The 19776-nt window shown below is 38.4% G+C and overlaps 1 protein-coding gene across 14 annotated transcripts in view; it reads right to left on the reverse strand.

Annotated features, from left to right (window-relative positions):
- TRPM3 (transient receptor potential cation channel subfamily M member 3) overlaps positions 1-19776 on the reverse strand; it is a 787839-nt gene that overhangs the window by 104349 nt on the left and 663714 nt on the right. For all 14 annotated transcript variants that reach the window (XM_065879762.1, XM_065879761.1, XM_065879759.1 and 11 more), the window contains one exon: positions 16544-16616. In XM_065879762.1, coding sequence (XP_065735834.1) covers positions 16544-16616 — 73 coding nt within the window. The remainder of the gene's footprint in view (positions 1-16543; positions 16617-19776) is intronic.

The raw sequence follows: 19776 nt of genomic DNA on the forward strand, positions 1-19776 counted from the left end.
AAGAACAAAGCGGTAAGTTCTGTAAAAGCTATACAAATAAGTCTAGAGCACTTCTTGTCAGTTAAGTCAGAGCAACTTTAAGGAGGAAGTAGAATTTTCTGAGAGATGGGGAAGGATGACGGAGACCTGAACAAATGGAGTTTGTGGTAGGCTGAGTGATGCCCCCATCTCTCAAAGATGTCAACGTCCTGATCCTGGGAACCAGTGAAGCTGTTACTTTATATGGCAGAAAAATTTTGTTGCTGTAATTAAGATTTTGAAATGGGGAGATTGTCCTGGATTATCTGATGGGCCTTATGCAATGTAATCACAAGAGTCCTTAGAATAGGAACATAGGGGGATCATAGTAGTAGGACATGTGAAAATGAAAGCAACAGTGTGGATTGATACAAGGTAAGAGCCACAGTCAAGCAATGTAGGCAGCCTCTGGAAGCTGAAAATGGCAAGGACATGATTCTCCTCTGAAGCCTCTAGAAGGAATATAACCCTGCTAACACCTTAATTTTAGACTTCTGGCCTCCAGAATTACGAGTATATTTTTGTTATTTTAAGCCACTAAGTTTGTGGTAATTTGTTATGGTACCAATTCTCAAACTTTAATGTGCATATGATTTAGCTGGGGATCTTGTTTAAATGGTGATTCTGATTCAGTTGGTCTGGGGTGGGCTCCTAATTATGTTTCTCTAGACAGCAAGCATTAATTAGTTTTCTATTGCAATCATGATAAAATTAGTGCATGGACCCTTTCTCCCTTTCCTTTCCTCCACCATTCAGTTTTACAATAAGATTGTATTTTTAGTGTTTTACTCTGTGCTGTCAAATACGCTTATATTTCTTTTACTAATACTTGAATTGTGTCTTAAATTATGTTCCTTAGGCAAAAGGCATAGATATAATAATGGGCAAAAAGCCTACCAACTTTACCTTCACCCTTTTTCCTCCTGTTAATTTTTTTTGTTGTTATGTAAATGGAAAGTAACATTTACATTCTGTTCTGTTACTCAAATTCCCATTTTTATTTTTAATCTTAGTTCTATTAGATTCTAGTATCAATGCTCACAATTAGTGATTTTACCAACCAAGCATCTCTTGGTTGGTAGCTTGAATTCTCCAATAGTTTTTTTTAAGAGGAACTTAAGGGAACAATACTTCCAGGGTTCTAGACCGTTTTAAACTGTTTTGTTTTGCTTTTTCAGTAGTCATTGTAGTTGAATGACATTGGTTCAATATAAAATCTATTCCTCTATGGACTCCTGGCATTGAATGTTACTGTAAGAAGGTCTGAGGCCAGCTTGATTTTCACCTCATAAAAGACTTGATTACTTTTCCTGGTGGCCCAAAGTATCTTTTATTTTTCTTTGACGTTCAGTAACTTTACTAGGATTTTAAGTGTGGGTGTTGAGGATTCTGAATCCATTTTTTCCCTAGCATAACACGGCCCTTTCAATATCCAGGTCAAAGTTTTAAAAATTTTGAATAAAAAAATTCTTAAATTATATTTTTAAATTAAGTAATTATATTTCAAAATATTTGTTCTGATCCGTTATTTTGGTTGTCTTCTTTGGAGTCACCAAGTATGTTTATGTTGGATCTCTTTTCTATCTTCTATAAATATTTTCCTCATTTCTATTCTTTGTGTCCTGCACTGGGGTTTTCACAATGTGTATCTGATCTTGTACCATTTTCCATTTCTTCTGCAATTCTGTGATAATTTTATTTTTTTCCCCCTTTACTTTATTCCTGAGTGCTATTCACATTTTATCTCCTCTTGCTGCCTCACCTACTCTTACCTGAATTTTGGTATTCCAACTCTGAAGTATTTCTTCATAGATAAGTGCTTCATTGAGATTTAATTTTTTTAAAGTTCATGGTAAAGTATTTACTCATAATGTTCATCTGTTCCCTGGAAACATTTTTATAGAATATTAGTCTTCTGTGAATACATTTTGCTCTTTTGTTATTTTTTTCTTAGAATAAATCTGTATGCTAATTCCTTTTTTATTATTTATCATTTAGTGAGTTGGGTTATAATGGGCCCAGGGTAGCATTCCAGGCCAGTTATTACTCACAGCTGGAAGGTTTTCTTCCCAGCTACCATGAAGGAAAACTCTCTCCTGCAAACATGGCTTATCTGAATAATTCCATATGTGGCTCACCTCCTCTACTTATATGTACTAAGTCAGGAACAGGAGGGTCTCCTGCCACCATCCAACTCCATCTTGTTCTTGCACATGCTGTTCCAGACAAAGGAGAGAACTTTGTACCTTAGGGTGTTCCTCACATCTAGGAATTACATTTTTGTTGGTGCTTTCTGAGGACTGTCACTGCTGGTTTCTCTCTCCTCAGCTTTCACCCTTTCCTCCTACAAATGTCCCACATATACAAATATTTTGGAATTTTTCCTAGTTTACCAAAAATGGAGTTTGTTTGCTGTTGTCTTCCTTTTTCATTATTGATTTTTGAAGCTTTCTAGGAAGATAATGATAAATTTATGTTGCCAGGTCTATACTGGAAGTCCTGAAGGATTTTGTAGGTAGAAGAGTGTTTTGATCAGATCTTTGCACTAGTAGTATTCCTCTAACTGAAGCATAGCAGATGGATAGGAATATGTTCAACAAGAAGCAGGAAGATCCCTTAAGAGGCCATTGCAATAATTCAGATAAAAAGTCCTGAAGGCCTAATGATACTGACTGAGCAAGGAGGGAAAAGAAGGGATAGACATAAAGGAAATTATGATGGTAAAAATGTCCAGAATTAACAAGAATTTGCTCGAACAAAGGGAGGAAGAACTTGATGAAGGCTCTGAACCTCGATAGCCAAAAGGATGGCTGTTATATGAACATAAATGGTAGAAATTAGCTTTTTGGGCAAAGAATTTATTTTCATTTATTTATATTTATTTTTATGATAATTAATTTGATTGAATTTGACTACCAAGGGAGCAGGGAGGGAAGCTAGGGTTGGAGGTGAGTCTGGAGGTTATTCATGCAGATGTGCTGTTTAAAGTTATGGTACTTTTAAAGTTTGACAGAGGCAGAGTGAAGAAGTAAGAGGGTTTAATGAAAGAAACAAAGGAGTAGTCAGAAAGGCAGAATATTCAGTATCTCTGACACCAATGAAAAATAAAAATAACTGCCATCATATATACAATTACATGCTAGGCATTTTATATATACTATCTCATTTAATGCTCACAAAGATCTGTACAGTGAATATCCTTATCCCCAGTTTGCAGATCAGAAAACGGAGGCTCAAAAATTTTGTAAATAGAATATGTAGCTAAGCTTTTTGAGATTTTCAGAACTATAGTACTTACTTTTTAAGGAATTAAGAGGGCTCCTGGAAGTTGTAAAAAAAACAAGAAAGCAGAAAATGGCTGTCTTCCCCATATCGAGAACTTTAGAAAACATCTTGTCAACATGTAGCTTCATGTCATGAAATGAACATATTTCCAACAAAATTGGAGAAGGTAGGTGCAGAACTGTGTTGAGTATTTGTCCACTCTTTCTTACCTTGATTTTGAAGGATCTCTACTCACTAAATGTTATTCATAGTACTTACTACTAAAATCATTTTTAATTTATTTTTTAAAATAGATTTTCTTACTTTGGGGGAAGGGAAACAAGACGACCTTGTTATATTTATGATATGACAGTGAAAAAAGCTTTTTCAAGTATACTCAAATAGATTTATTTTATTCAAATTTTTATCCCCAGTCCAAAACACTTTGTGAGCCCCTCTTATGGGTCAAGAACTGTTGGTTGAACTAAACTGAACACAATGTATTAACCCTCAAAAATTCCATCCCTCTTTCTTTAGGACATACCATATAAACCACCCGAGAAAATGAAGACATGATGCTGTTCAGCCTTTGGAATAATTTTGAATCTGTCAATGTCAGTATGAGCGGAAAACAAAACATGGTGTAACATGTTTTAAGATTTATTATAAGTCCTGTGTTAACAGTTTGTGTGTCTGCTGCTCTGATTTTAAAACACATATGTATATAGATAGAGAAGTTGGCATAAATTTTGTTAAATAGAGCAACTATAAAATTTTAAAAAAAGAAAATAGAGGCTCAGAGAGGTGGATTAACTTGTAGAACTAGGCTTTAAATTGAGGCCTTCCCTCAAAATGGAAAAGAGTTGCAGTAAGAAGAGGATAAAGACGACATCATCAAGTCACTGAAAGCTGTGTGAATAAATTGGCTGGGATAGAATATGGAATGTAAGAATCTGCAGAGTGAGTAAGTCAAGAATTTAGAGTGAGTGGAGGGTGAGGAATGCTAGTAGAAAGGCAGGCTACCTTTCAGAGTTTGATGGTTAAATGAGAAAAGTAGGATGCTTCCTTGAGGGTCCTGGTGCAGAGGAGCCAGGTCTTCTTAGGTGACAAGTACCCGGAGCGTGTTTATATCAGAAGGGAAAAAGCCACTGGTGAGGGAGGCATTGAAAATGTAAGAGGAAAGAGCAAGTGTGTGATAGTTGAGATCCTGGAGAATGGACGCCAGGGAGTAGTTGGTTTTAGCAAAGAGAGGTCTTCAGGGAGAGGAGGAAAAGCAATGAGGCTGAGTGAAGAAACATATTCATGAGAGGAAAAGAAGAGAGCTTAGATGAACCTAAATACTGTAAGTTAAGTAAGAGGGGATAACATCTGCTGTGAGTGAGAGGAAGTGGGGACTTGAAGAGAAGGAAGGAACATGGAGAATGTGTCTGAGGCTGAGGCTTAAAGAATGAAGCAGTTTTGGAGCAGAGTTAGAGCCCACTTGAGGTAAGGCATCCCAAATATGTCATGGCACCAATGGGTACGTGTTGCAGGCAATATTTATTTAGGGACTTGAGCATCACTATTAGGGAAAGTTTTGTTTTGTTTTTTATTACCCTGAGGGTCACTAAACACTTCAATGGGTTGTAAATAGAGCTGTGGACTCTCTTTGGGAGAGTTTCCAAATAAAAATGTTGGGTGAGTCATTTGACCTGGATAGTTAAGCATGGATAGCTGATGGACTGGGTGGTGGTGGGAGAGGGCAGGAGGTACTGACCTTGCAAGGTCTTAGTAGTGCATTGATTCTGTGATATATAGGATGATGCCGCCCATCCCTATATTAATTGAGGAACATTTCTTCTTGCTGGGATCTTTGGGCCTTTCCTTGTCTTATCTAAAGAATCTTGTCTGGATTAAATATTCTTCCCAGGAATTCTATTCATTTCTATCAATTTACTTTACTGGTAAGTTTTGCAAGTAAATGCAGTAAGTCAGTGAAAACCCATCCATCCATTCATTTAAAGACTTCAGATTCTCTACCTACATGAAAACCACAAAGGTGGAAGAAAAGTAGTTGAAAGGCCCTGCCATGTGACTTGGTTGCTAGGATACACCTTCAGTTATCTCTCAGAGTAGAGACATGACCTAGCCTTGTGAGCCTCTCTTAGGAATGCAGCTGCTATGTTGAGAAAAAACAAATTAAAGGCTTGAAACACACACATATAAAGTATGTGAGGTCTGTGGATAATTATTCTTTGCTCTATTTTCTTGCCTTGAATGATAACTATCTCCTCTTGGTAAAAAAAACTTCAGGTAGACTCCCAGGAGAAAGTTAAAAGGAATCAGGAAAAATTGGATTAACTTTAGCTGAAGAAATTCAGATTTGGCTTGTAAGAGAAAACCCAGACAGCTGAGTGAAAGAGCCCTTTGTGGGGAGATGGAGTTTTCTTTCTTGGTTTATCTTTAGTAAGTAAGAAAGATAATAATAACTAATATTTCTTTCATGCTTAGCTTGTGCCAGGCACTGTTTCTAAGTGTTAATGTATTGAATTCTCACAACAAGCTCTGAGGTGCCATTATCCTCATTTTACAGATGAGGAAACTGAGGCACAGAAACTTGTCCAAAGTGAGATGGCTAAGAGGTTCAGAGACGAGATTCAAACTCAGGCAATCTGGTTTTAAGAGCTGAAATTTTCTTTTTTCTGATTCATAGAAATTTAGAACATCATACCTACAACAAAAAGGGAAGTAGGCAAACAGGTTTTTGCTTCCTTTATCACAAAATAACCCACATTGCATTAATGAAGTAAGCCAGAATATTCTCTAATGCCCTATGATTAGGTCCAAAATTGACAGTAAAATGTTACTTAAAATTCACAAATCAGCTTCTTTAATTATTATTATTATTATTATTAGTCAAGCCATTTGGGCTTGAGGTTTTATTTATTAAAAACATCTTCCCCCAGTTTTAATGAGATATAATTGACATAAAATGTTGTACTAGTTTTAGGTGTACAATATAAATTTTGTTAACATCTATCACCTCACATAGTTACAAATTTTTTTCTTGTGATGAGAACTTTTAAGATCTATTCTATTAGCAACTTTCAGATATAAAATACAGCATTGTTAACTAAAGTCACCATGCTATACATTACCTCCCAAGAACTTACTTATAACTGGAAGTTTGTACCTTTTGACCACATTCACCCATTTCACCTACCCCCATCTCCCACTCCTTGCTGAAATTCTTGATGTCTTCATTTCACTGCCTTTAAGGGCTGACTTTAGAGAAGAGAGCTGGATCCCCAGCTGTTTTCATTTACTCAACAGATTTTTATTGAATTGCAATTCTCCATCAGCCTTTCTTTTAGGCCCTGGGGAAAACAAGGTTGAACCAAAGTTTCTACTCTCAAAGGGAAAAATATATATATATATATATATATATATATATAATAAATATAAATAAAATAAATATATATGTAATCTCCTGAGTCCTCCTTTGGATTCTATTATTGAGTCTCTTATTTTGGATAGAGTCCTCAGAAGACTACCTAAGAGTCATGCCAGTTTTTGAAGTGACCCAAAATGAATTCAGTGTTCTTCATTTCCTTTGGAACAGAAAGGATTGGTCCGCAATTGGGCTCCAACCACTCTACCCTACCAGCTCCATTCATTTCAATTATCCCACCTCTACTGCCACCCCTTCCTGATAGTCATAAATAGGAGTTCTCCATTTGAAAGTCTCATGCTGAAACGGAGCAGGACCCTATGGTCCTTTCCCCACCATGTCCACTGCCTGCCTTTCGTCTGTAGAAAAACTTTAGTCAAAGAATAAATTTAATCAGAGAAGTGAGAAAATGCAGAAGCAAAGGAAAACAAACAGGACAAAATAATACAAGTTTAGTCATTAAGGGACTTCCCTGGTGGCACAGTGGTTAAGAATCCGCCTGCCAATGCAGGGGACACGGGTTCGAGCCCTGGTCTGGGAAGATCCCACATGCCGCGGAGCAACTAAGCCCATGTGCCACAACTACTAAGCCTGCACTCTAGAGCCCGTGAGCCACAAATACTGAGCCCGCGAGCCACAAATACTGAGCCTGCATGCCACAACTACTGAAGCCCACGCGCCTAGAGCCCATGTTCCGCAACAGAGAAGCCACCGCAATGAGAAGCCTGCACATCGCCACAAAGAGTAGACACCGCTCGCCGCAACTAGAGAAAGCCCACGCACAGCAACAAAGACCCAAAGTAGCCAAAAGTAAATAAATAAATTAAAAAAAAAAAGTTTAGTCATTAAGCAAAGTCAAGGACCTTTATTTTAGTTCCTCCTCAAGGGCTATAAATAATATTCTGAGCCATATCCTGTGAGCTGTTTTGTAGATACTGAAACCCCCACCAGGTAGAAGAAGTGAACTACATGATGACTGGACTGTAGCCATGACATACGCTGCCACAATTCTGAGAATTGGGCTCAAAGAAATGGAAACAAACTGACCAGGAACTGAAGACTAACTTTACTGAAAACATCAAGATGACACGGATCAGACCACAGCATGACCAACTTCAAGAGGACTGGCAGAACTGACTGTGCTGTTTCAGCATGTGGCCCCCTCCCTCCGCCCATAAAAGCTCTTGCCCCCTGATTGTCAGTTGCAGGGAGTCGGCCTTTGGGCAGGACTCCACCCTACCCCACAGTTGCTGGCCTCTGAAATAAAGCAAACTTTCCTTTCCACCAGCCTTGCCTCTTTATTGGCTTCAGAGGGACAAGCAGCCTGACCCCACTTTTGGATGAATACTTATAGAACAGTGACTTAGATGATATTTTTGTAAAAGGATTCTCTTTTGCAAAAGGGCTTATTCTTTCCTTAATTAGGAATGTACAAGTGTGTCTAAAGTATGATACAGTTCAAAAGATACAATTTACAAATACATTGTAAGGAAGGTACTGATTGGATAAAATGTTGCACACCTGTACAGGCAAAAGAAACCCTGTTTGGACATTCTTATATCCTGTTTATTTGGAGGCTCTGATTTTCAGTCTTAATAAGATTTTTAAAAAAGTATCTTCTTCTTATAGACTCACAGACTTGGAGAGCAAACTTGTTGTTGCCACGGGGGAAGGGCGGGGGGTACGGATGGTAGTTTGGCATTGACATGTACACACTGCTATATTTAAAATAGGTAGCCAACGGGGACCTACTGTATAGCACAGGGAACGCTGCTCAATGTTCTGTGATAACCACAATGGGAAAATAATTTGAAAAAGGAAAAAAAAAACTATCTTGATTTTAAATTCCTCTGAAAAAATAATTGGCATACTATTTATTTTGCTGTTTATTCAATATAATAGGCTTAGTATTCTGAACTGAAGAGGCGCATTTCAAATGCTGCCTCTATAATAAAACTTCCCCTGAACCCGCAGTCTCTTTCATTTGTACTTTTATAGCATTTTGTTTACATTTTACATTGGGGTGTGTACTCTACCGTATTTTAAGACTTTGAAGACTTCGTAGCACTTAAGATAATGCCTTATAGTAGGTGCCCCAGTGATTAGGCTGTTTATCCCTGATATAACCTGGGGGGCTTGGAAATGTTACTTATCCTCCCAAGACCGAGTTTCTTCATGTTAAACAAGGTCAACAATATCTCCCTCAAGGGATTGAGGATTAAATAGAATAACAGATGAAAAAATTGTTTTGTTAAAGCACTGTGCAAATATTTTGAGTGTCTTACATGTTCCTAACAATAAATTTACCAGGTTAATAATAATATTTTAATAATTTTATCAGGTTAATAATACCATTGCCATGTAGACACTCCTGGATGGAGAACAATTACCACACAGAATACCAACTGTATAGTGAAACAGTAATTCTCAGAATTAAGTACTGAGGTCCCTAAATTATCAAGGGCTTACATATATGTCAGAGTTGCCAATGGGTGTTAGGAGTGGTTTTACAAAAAAGGATCTTCCAGTCTCCTCACTGGAGGATGAAGACGCCAGCCACCAGCATGCTAGGAACCAAGTGGAGGGTGAAGGGCTGGGGTCTCAGCATCCAATATCTATTAATTTATTTAGCACCCCCATTGTCAGTTCTATAGCCTAGCCCTCACCTTGCACCTGGTATCTCCTGGTGCAGAGAACATGTTTTACCCTCTTCAGAGAATAAATCTTTGATTTTTGATTGGAGAGGGTTTTGGAGTGTAGGGGAGTCTAGGGGAGCGGATATGGCATTCTGGCTACTTCTTTAAAAAGGCTCTGTGTGCCCCACTTTTCTGGGCCTTTTGAAGTGTAAGTCAGCTTGGTATTAGCTTAGTATTCAGTTTTCTTTGGTGTGTTATTTTCCATTCTTACATTAGCTTTTCATCTTCCAGGTCTAGAAATGGCTTACACCACTTCTGATCACATCCCTTTGGTTGAAGCACAGTCACATGGTCCCGACCTCTCTCGAAGGAAGGCTAGGATATTTAATCTTCAGTGTGCAAGAAGAGAAATCAGTGTGGTGAACACAGAATATTGTTCTGCTCCAATGCTTTTAATAAATAACCAGGGCTTCCCTGGTGGCGCAGTGGTTGAGAGTCTGCCTGCCGATGCAGGGGACATGGGTTCATACCCCGGTCCGGGAAGATCCCACATGCCGCAGAGCGGCTGGGCCCGTAAGCCATGGCCGCTGAGCCTGCGCGTCCGGAGCCTCTACTCCGCAACGCGAGAGGCCACAACAGTGAGAGGCCCGCGTACCGCAAAAGTAATAAATAAATAAATAACCATTTACTCTTGTTTTAGAGGGATTCAGTGGAGACTAATAATAGTAGATCCACGTATTCAGTGGACCATATTTAACTAGGAATCTGTATTTTTTTTATACATCAAGGAAAGTTTAGCCACCATTTATTGTTCAGAACATGTAAAAAATGGGGGTAGTCCTTAATATCTGATCCTGGCCATAGAGGCTTAGGATGCAGAGCAAGTGTTCTGGACTCAAATAACTTGAGTTCATGTCCAGACTCCATCAATTTCTAGCTGTGTGACCTTGGCCAAGGCAGCCTGCTTGTGCCTCAGTTTCCTCAAGTGTAAAATGGCTAATACTGATAGTACCTGCCCCACTGTAGTAGTGTGAGAATTAAATTAGTTAATGCTTGTACTATAGTAAGTGCCATATTAGTTGTTATTGTTGCATGTTTTACTATTGTTATCACTATTACTTTTGTTATTAATGTAAACTATTCATTTTGGAATCATGCTCTTACCAATCTGCATGGTTATATAATTCAGAATATTCAATAAGTGATTTAACTAATGGCTGATTCATTGCTCTCAGGCAAGTCAAGGAAGAAAAGGTATAATTCTACAGTACTGCTGGGCAGTCGGCAGTGATGATGTCTTCACAAGCTGAGAGCTGCTCAGGAGCTTTGGGTTTGCAATTAGCTTAATGTGCACGTGGCTTTGTTCCCGTGCCAATCCTGATGCATGAGGGAGCTGCAGAGTGAAAGGTGTTTACCTTTTGTGTAACAAGAGGCCAAGGATGACATGTGCCTCCAGAACTGGCTGCATGATGCAGAGAAGGAGTAACAGACCCGGACATCTGCAGACCTGGATCCCAGTTCCCCTTTGTCTGAACATCAGCAGAGGGCTCTCCCTATCCTAGACCTTTACGGTTCTATCCAGCTTTGTAGTTCTACAATGAGACAATATTACGGACACGGTCATAATCTTGAAAATCTGCTACAAATGGCCTGCCACAGCTGCAGACCTGGGGGCCGATGTTCACAGTTCTTGCAAGCATTTGAGCCTACTACACATTGTAACTTGTACTGCTGGTGATTATGGCCCTGGAGCAAAGAACATCGTACTCTCATCTTCTGATTAGAGACTTAAGTCCAGGCCCCACTCTCTCACTTACTACCTACATCAAAGGAGCCGAAGAAATCACTCTCTCCTATGAGTTGGCACCAGAACTCTGCTTAGGAAGGAGGCTGTCTTTGTTTGTAAAAATACCCTGCAAAGCTGCTTAGGGTAGATGAGCCCTTCAGGGCCAGGGCCAAAATGTCAGAGAACAGGGATGAAATGCTCTGTTTGAAGGACTTTGTTTTACTCTTAGAAGGGAGCATGAAGAAGAGAACAGTGGGAGAAGAGGGGGAGAAGACTGTGAGACAGTGTGACATTGGGGAAGTCAAGGGTGAAGGATCCATGGAAAGTCCCTGTGTGAAATAGCCAAAGGATGTCAACATTGGAGATGCCTGCTGTGCATTATTGAGAACTTCTCTTCCATCCCTACCTACTTTTTTAGAAAAGTCTACTATGTCTGTTAAAAGCTTTGTGTAAGTGAATTTTGCTTTTTGTTTTGAAACTGTGGCAAGGCTGAGTTTTACATTTTGCCTTCTGTGATGAGAAACAGAAATAACACATGTGGAATCAGGAACCTGAAGGCAGGGGTGACCAAGAGAACTCACATCTTTCAGGAATTTGCAAAAATCCTGGGGAGGATGTGGAGTTTGCATTTCTGTGGATCACTGAGTTGAAAGGTTGGAGTCCACTTCAATGAACTTTCAAGGGGTAAGGAGGCCCAGTTTATGTCTAGGTTGTTTATATGACTTTGGCCAGTGACTGATGGGCTTGGGACTAAACTTCACTTCTTTCAATCAGTGGACATTTATTGAATGCTGAGTGTATGTCAAGCATTCTTCCTGGTATTGGGATATGAAGGCAAAGAAGACATAATACTTTTCTTCCGGAAACTTCCTAATTGGAAGGTGGGTGTTGTAATCAGGATGATCACTCTTCCCAGTTTAACCTGGACATTCTTGGTTCATTCTGCTTGTTCTGTCATAATTATCTATACCTCCCACTTTCATGCCCCAGAAGGCCCAGTTTGGAGATAAATAAACTGGCAACCATTCCACAGAGTTGTTATAAAGATTAGATGATAAAACATGCGAAAATGCTTTGTGAATTGTAAAACGTTACACAAATAAAAAGATTAAGAGATTTAAGTTCTTTTATTGCATTCTCCTATTAGAGACAAACAGAAATGTCCCAAATTGCTATCTACCATGGTCTCTATTATTGCTCTGAGATCTACTTGGATATGCAAGAAAATAAACTTGCCAGAAAATTAACTTCATTTTAAGGCAGCTTAGCATGTGCTCAACCATTTTCAAGATTAAATTTCTTTTGTGGTCTGTTCTGGTTATTTACATGTATGCTCAAGGGTGTTGTTTTTTCAAATTTATGTGTCCTTTCACAATTAACATATTATGATTCTGTTGGATTTTGGACATGGGGGACATCCTAATCCCCTAGGAATTTTTAAAGCCTGTTTTAGAAGGGGAAGAGTATCAACGCATTAAGTGTTCAGTATTTACCATGAAGAAGGCAGAGTGCCTGCCCTCAAAGAGCTTCCACTGTAACCATCTCATGCATCCCTTTTAAACCAACCCACACGAGAAAGGTACAATTTCCCTTTTCACAGTTAAGGGAACTGAGGCATACAGAGGCTAAATAATGTGGTCAATTCTACAGCCAGCAAAGAACTAGGAGATATATATATATATATATATATATATAAACTTATCCCAAAGCCTGTTGATCATTTATTCACGCATCCAACAAATATAACATACTGAATACTGACGGTGTGCCAGGCGCTGTGTATATGTGTATATCGTCATGAGTAAAACAGATGCGGTCCCTGTCCTCATTTCTAGTTTGGCATCATCATCATCATGACCTGTCCGACCATCTTTTATTAAACAGAACTTTCCAGGTACTGTTAAGTGCTTTACTTGCATTATTAATTACAATTGTTACAATGACTGTAAGTGAGGTATGATAATTATCTCAATTTTACAGATTGGGAAACCAAGCCTCAATGAAGTAAAGCAATTTGTTCAATCAGGGAGTAGCGATGCTTTGAGTATGGCTGTAATTCTTACCATTATAAGGCCCTTTACTGGTGGTCTCACTGTGGTAAGTACTATTCTGAGGGGTTGGGGTGGTAGTGGAGGATGGGGTGGATGGTGTCTAGTGGGGAAAGCCTGGGACGATTTGGTCTTCCCAGAATCATTTTTTCCTAAGGGACAGACTTTGGTCTTGGGGAAAAAGTGTTAAGAATCTAATCTCCTTTAAAATTTTTGGCAGAAATAATCAAGTACAGACAATTAAAACTGAAAAGGTTATAATGATTAGAGTAATAAATAACAATATATAGTAAATAATATTCATAAATTGCATATTTAGGTCTACCTGAAGTGAACTGCATGAGAATGCCTTGGGAGAATGTCTGAACCCTGATTAGTATTCATTCGACCTAGTTTCCATTTTTGTCTACTGAGTGAAGAATTTATTCTACTAAGGTGCATGAGGTGCTTGCATGTGAGGTAAATATGACACTCTTTGACCCTCAGTACTTCTTTTAATACAACTGCAGAGACGTGTATATTTTTTAGTTGCTTTTGGTCTTCTCAGCACTCTTTCCTCCTCTACTTTCTGGCTACAGAACCTCTTTTTTGTGTTGCTGGGAATCTATAACTCTGAGACTCAGATGAAGCTGATCCCATCTTGTATTTCATGCTTACAGGGATTCTCCCATCTTATTTGCCACGGTGATGAATTCAGGGATGGGCACTGAACCAAGGCAAGCAAATCCAAATGCTCCCTGGGACTTCTCATTGTAAGTACGAGGAAAGATGGCTCTTTTGAATTGGGGTTTGCTCAGTGGATTGGATGTGAGCTTGGCACTACTGATCGCTGTTTTGCATAACAAGTGTACAGACTAACGTCTAAGAAATGGAGTATAGACCCTGATGACACCAGTTGAGTCCTGCATGCTACTCTGCCTGAACTCACTTCACCCTCAGACTTCCTGGCTGTGTGAACCCTTTTATTTCTTTTTGTTTGAACTAGGTTGAACTGTGTTTCTATCACATGTAACTAAAAAAATTCCTGGTTAAGTCAATATTTCACCAGAGGTCTAATCTTTAAAAATAAAACAAGTGTCAGACTATACTTTTTCTTCCATTACATTAGGTTAAATTGTGGGCATTCTAGTTTCATCATGAAGATACTGTGCGTGCAGCTAAGATCATCTGGCAGCTGAGGGCCCTGGTAGGTGTTCTGAGAGTTTTAAGGAAGTAGATGTCCTGATCTGTTATCACTCGGATACCCCTGGAGTCAAAGGGGCAAATGCCTGAAATCTCTGTGGCAGTGTAGAGCCAAGAAATCCTGGATGCCCCAAAGACTCATACATGTTTGTAAACAAAACAATAGAAGTGAGGAGACCTGAGTTTAAGGCTTGGCTCTGCCACTGATTTGCCTAATGATCTTGAATGTCTTTTAGACTCTTTGGCCTCAATTTCCAAGTTTGTAAAATGCAAGGGAGTAGCAAGGTGAAAGAGGGTATTGTGGCTTCAGGGTGGCTTTGGGATGAAGTAATAATAAGAGGCCAGTCGCAGACATAGGTCTGGGGGGCCCATGCTAAGGTTCTAATGATCATGGCCAATCTGCTCCGTGACATCTAAGTTAAAGATTTGGCTAAAGAGGTAAAATGAACCATCAGGAAACAAGTGCATTTTGGGGAGCCTGATTTACAGTCAAAGGACACAAGGAAGATTAAAAGTGGTCTCATACAGAGAAGGGCTTAATAATACTTTTGTTAAGAATCCACACTGTAAAAAATACTGGGTGAATTTCATCTCTACCTGAAATATTTCACTGTTCTCCCACAGTTTACCCCCATGCCCTTTTAAACCTAAAATAAATATGCCACACATTTTGACTTTGGAGATATCTGGGACAAAATTTCATCTATTTCCATTGCGTAATATTTAATAACTTTGCATTGCATATAAATGATGAAAGTGTCAACATGAATGTCTTTTTTGGCCTTAATAAAGCTATCTAAACAGTTCTGGGTTAAAAAAAACAATATTAAAAAGAAAGCAATCATGCATGTGTTGTATTAAGCTGCCTACACACAGAAAAAAGGGTGGGAAAGATGGAACACATAATTAGAAATAATTTTTTAATTTTCAAAGCAGAGCCACAGTAAATTCCCATAAAACCTATTCATTAATCATCCAATTTTAAGCAAAGACAGTTTCTCAGTAAACATTCTAGGGTGTTAGTTACTTACGAAATATATCTGGTGCAGAGAATTATTGGACAGAAACTACTTTAGAATATATGTCAAAATTTTTGTTTTAACAAGGATTAATTAAGCCATTTAAAAATGAGTTATTTAGCAAGACTAATTGTGTATATCAGTACTAGTTTGTGAAAATAATTCTGCATTTTCTAGTTAATAGAGTTGGAGGGGCATGCATTCAAAAGTAGTTTTAAAACATTAGATTTTACCCACCTTTATTTCAAATTTAGAGTTTTTTTTTAAAGTACAGTTTTAAAGCAAAATGACTCTGAAAACAGTGATTTTCATTGTTTCGTATGATCTAATCTAATCAATAGCATTCTTACTAGAAATTTTTTCTAAAGTTAGAACATATTGACTATTTCTTTTGGCATTTGAATTTTTATTTTAAACTTTCTTCTTTATAGTCTGAACAAATTAACAAATACATACCTTAAAAAGAGTTCTTTCTCTGCTTAAGAATAGGTAAGTAATTAATTAGTTTATTAATTACTGATAGCAGTACTTATGTCTGAAGAAGTGAACTGTATAAAATAAAATGGTAATTATCTCTGAAATGATTGTATAAGTCCACAGGACATTTGATTTCCTACAAATTGTTTTCTGTTAGTTCTGTATTCATTACATGTCTTACTTAGATTCCCCAGTGGTTTTTTTTTTTTTTTTTTGCTGTACGCGGGCCTCTCACCACTGTGGCCTCTCCCGTTGCGGAGCACAGGCTCCGGACACGCAGGCTCAGCGGCCATGGCTCACGGGCCCAGCCGCTCCACGGCATGTGGGATCTTCCCGGACCGGGGCACGAACCCGTGTCCCCTGTATCGGCAGGCAGACTCTCAACCACTGTGCCACCAGGGAAGCCCTACATTAGCCTTTTAATTCATATATTTTTATGATTGAATGGACACGGATGAACTGTAGTACACTTAAATTTTATGAAATTGAGTCACACTGTAACAGGTCTATTATAGGGGAATTTAATAGCATTAAGAATGTCTTATAACAGAAGCCCTTATGTTATCAATAATTGGATGTGTCATGGTATCATTTGGAATTATATCCACTCTTAGGAGACATAAGGTTGCTGTGTTAATCCATTTAAATTATTTTTGCATTCTCTGGACGTAGAAACTCTTTACCTTTAAGCAAAGCTGTCAGGATGGCTAAATCAATGTCCTGGTGTCCTTCTGATCCCATCCGAAATACTGTAATCTGAAATTTGAGACAAGGTGACCATTAGCAATGCATTTTTTCTCTCAAGAGAAATTAAATCAATGAGACCATATTTGAACACAGACTATCTTAATATCTATAAGGTAGATTCTTAACCACAGGAAAAGCATGCATACCAAGAATTCAATTAGAGGGGTCTGCAACTCATTAAGAGGGAGATGCCTCAGTAGCCTCCAAACAGAAACCAACTTAAGATAACTCATTGATTATGGTTACAATCTCTGAAACCAGAGACCAAAGAAAATGTCCCCTTCTACCATTTCAGTTTTAAAATTAAAACTTTCCAGATTTGAAAAAAATGTGTAAGCTATAATTTAAACTATGAGTTGAGAAATTAAGTGTTTAAAAATAGCTAGTTAGTATGCCCTTCAGTAAGTGGCCCCACTATGTATGCATGTGTGTGTGCCCCTGTGTGTTTTTGTGTATATACACGTGTGCAATACAGCCATCACTACACTCTCTCCTCAGCAATAGTTATTCAAGGGTTTCAATATTGTGATGCCTCTAGATCCTTCAATCCTCTCAATAGCCTTAAACTTTCTTGAGAATGACTTAGTATCCAGGTTGTAAGAATGAAAAAGCACACAATAAAATAACATTTTTTCCTCTTAATTCTGGTAAGAAAAGTATTCTCTGGGGATGAATGATGGGGAGGAGAGTACAGATGTAGCAGTGAAGGGTTAATACAAGTTGGGTTAATATGAAGTCCCCACATCATGCTTAACAATAATGAAGATTTTTTTTCCAAGTCAGATGGAAGCTACTTAAGGAAGCCAAAAGGTTATTTGAATATATACATTGGTTGAATTACTACTGTGCTCAACTGCTTTAGACTTCGTTTCTTTATCTGTAAACTGGGAAAATAACGGGGCTTCCCTGTTTCTAACCACATAGGAAGTAAACTTCGTAGGATTTGCTAATGTATAATTCTAAGTTTTGCCACCATGATGAAGAGAACAGGTACCTAGAATCACGGTTAAACTGTCAGTTGCCTTAGAAATCCTCTAGTCCACTATCCAGAGACAGAGTATCAGCATCAAGTTAGAAGAACAGCTGTGACTGGAACCAAGAGCAGAGATGAGAGGTAGTTCTTCTCTGTTCTGAATTCAGAAGTGCCTTAATTGGGAAGAAAACTTCAGGTCCACTGGAGAAAGAACCAAGGAGCAGAAGTGGAATTTTGGCTAAATCTTCAACTCTTTAAGCCAGGGCTGGCTAGGGTTTGAAAGGTATTACCGTGTGCTGAGCTGGTAGCAAGCTGTGGACTACCAGGATAACATCTCTCATTGTTTTAAAAGAATTCAGAAATTAGGCACCAAACGGAATTCCTTAAACATCTGACCTACTTGTTCTGCAGATGCCTAAATTTCACTGCCTAATTAGAGATCCCATTTTAGATGCAAATTCTTCCAAGGTAGCAAATAGATAAATTTACCCTGAAATATAAGAGTATCAGGTTTTCTTAGGAACAGCTTTGAGGAGGGGAAAGGAAGGTTTATAGTGTGGAGCTGCTAAAGGATTTCAGGGTGGGGGTGGTGGAGATGTAGATATGTGTGCTGTTGTTTGTCCAGGAGCCTGAAATAGCATTGTACTCTGGGGCTTCACAGATTTTCTGGAAAACTGGTGTGGAGGGGATGGCTGTCCACCTGTCTGTGGCACCCCATCCCCATGGTGTGCTTAGACTGAAGTACCTAAGGATCCTAGAAAGAGGGAGAGGAAGCACCAAAGGGAGGCTGGAGGATCCAAAGATGAAATTTATTTCATAATTTTCCCTTGCGTTGACCTGAGATATTATGTCTCCATTACTCTAAACTTTTTTTTTTTTTTTTTGCGGTACGCGGGCCTCTCACTGTTCTGGCCTCTCGCGTTGCAGAGCACAGGCTCCGGACGTGCAGGCTCAGCGGCCATGGCTCACGGGCCCAGCTGCTCCGCGGCACGTGGGATCTTCCCGGACTGGGGCACGAACCCATGTCCCCTGCATCGGCAGGCGGACTCTCAACCACTGCGCCACCAGGGAAGCCCTACTCTAAACTTTTTAATTTGAAATTAAAATTTAAAAAATATCAATTACTCAATTTATATGTCTTTCTCAGGAAAAAAAGAGAAGTCAAACAAAAAAACCAGAGTCGTCTTCTCCTACCACCCCTGGTGTTGGCAAAGATTCAGAAAACCAGGTGTTCTTATTCTTGGTGGGGATGTGAATCGAAATAGTAGTTTGGAGTATGATAGATTGATATAAAATTCCTTGGTTTTTATGTATTATTCTTTAACAGCAATTAGCAAAATATTATTTGCTAATATTTTATTTAGCATCTTTTCAACTATGTAAGTGAGGTTGGTACATGTCACCATTCTTGCCTAGTTTTGGTATTAGAGTTGCACTAACTTTTCAGTATGAATTGGTAATCTTTTAAAATTTACTTATGCCCTAGAACGGTTAGCGTAACAAAGGAATTCTCCTTCCGGCATGTTTAGTAGGATGAAGCATTTTTAAGGATAGATCACTGATCATCTTTATAAATTTTTCAACAGTTACTAATCAGTTTAGATTTTCTGCTTCTCCTGGACTCAATTTCATATATTCTCCTATGTAATCAAACATTTCATCTAGATTTTCAAATTTATTGGTATACAGTTGTACACAGAATTCTCTTATTACTTAAAAAATCTCTTTTATGTATAGCATTATATGGCAGCTTTTTTGATTCCTCTTTTTCACTCCATCAAAATCATTGTCATATCAAAGAATCAGGTTTTCATTTTATTTTTTTATGATCATAACATACTTTATCTACTGTTCTTTTTTGATTTGTATTTTATTTTTTATACAGTACTTTATTAGTTATCTATTTTATACATATTAGTGTATACATGTCAATCCCAATCTCCCAGTTCATTCCCCCCCTCCCCCCACACTTTCCCCCCTTGGTGTCCGTACGTTTGCTCTCTACATCTGTGTCTTTATTTCTGCCTTGCAAATCGGTTCATCTGTTCCATTTTTCTAGATTCCACATATATGCGGTAATGTACAATATCTGTTTTTCTCTTTCTGACTTAACTTCACTCTGTATGACAGTCTCCAGGTCCATCCACGTTTCTACAAATGACCCAATTTCATTCCTTTTTATAGATGAGTAACATT

Source organism: Phocoena phocoena, chromosome 6 (genome assembly GCF_963924675.1).
Source record: "Phocoena phocoena chromosome 6, mPhoPho1.1, whole genome shotgun sequence".
Classification (NCBI taxonomy): Eukaryota; Metazoa; Chordata; class Mammalia; order Artiodactyla; family Phocoenidae; genus Phocoena; species Phocoena phocoena.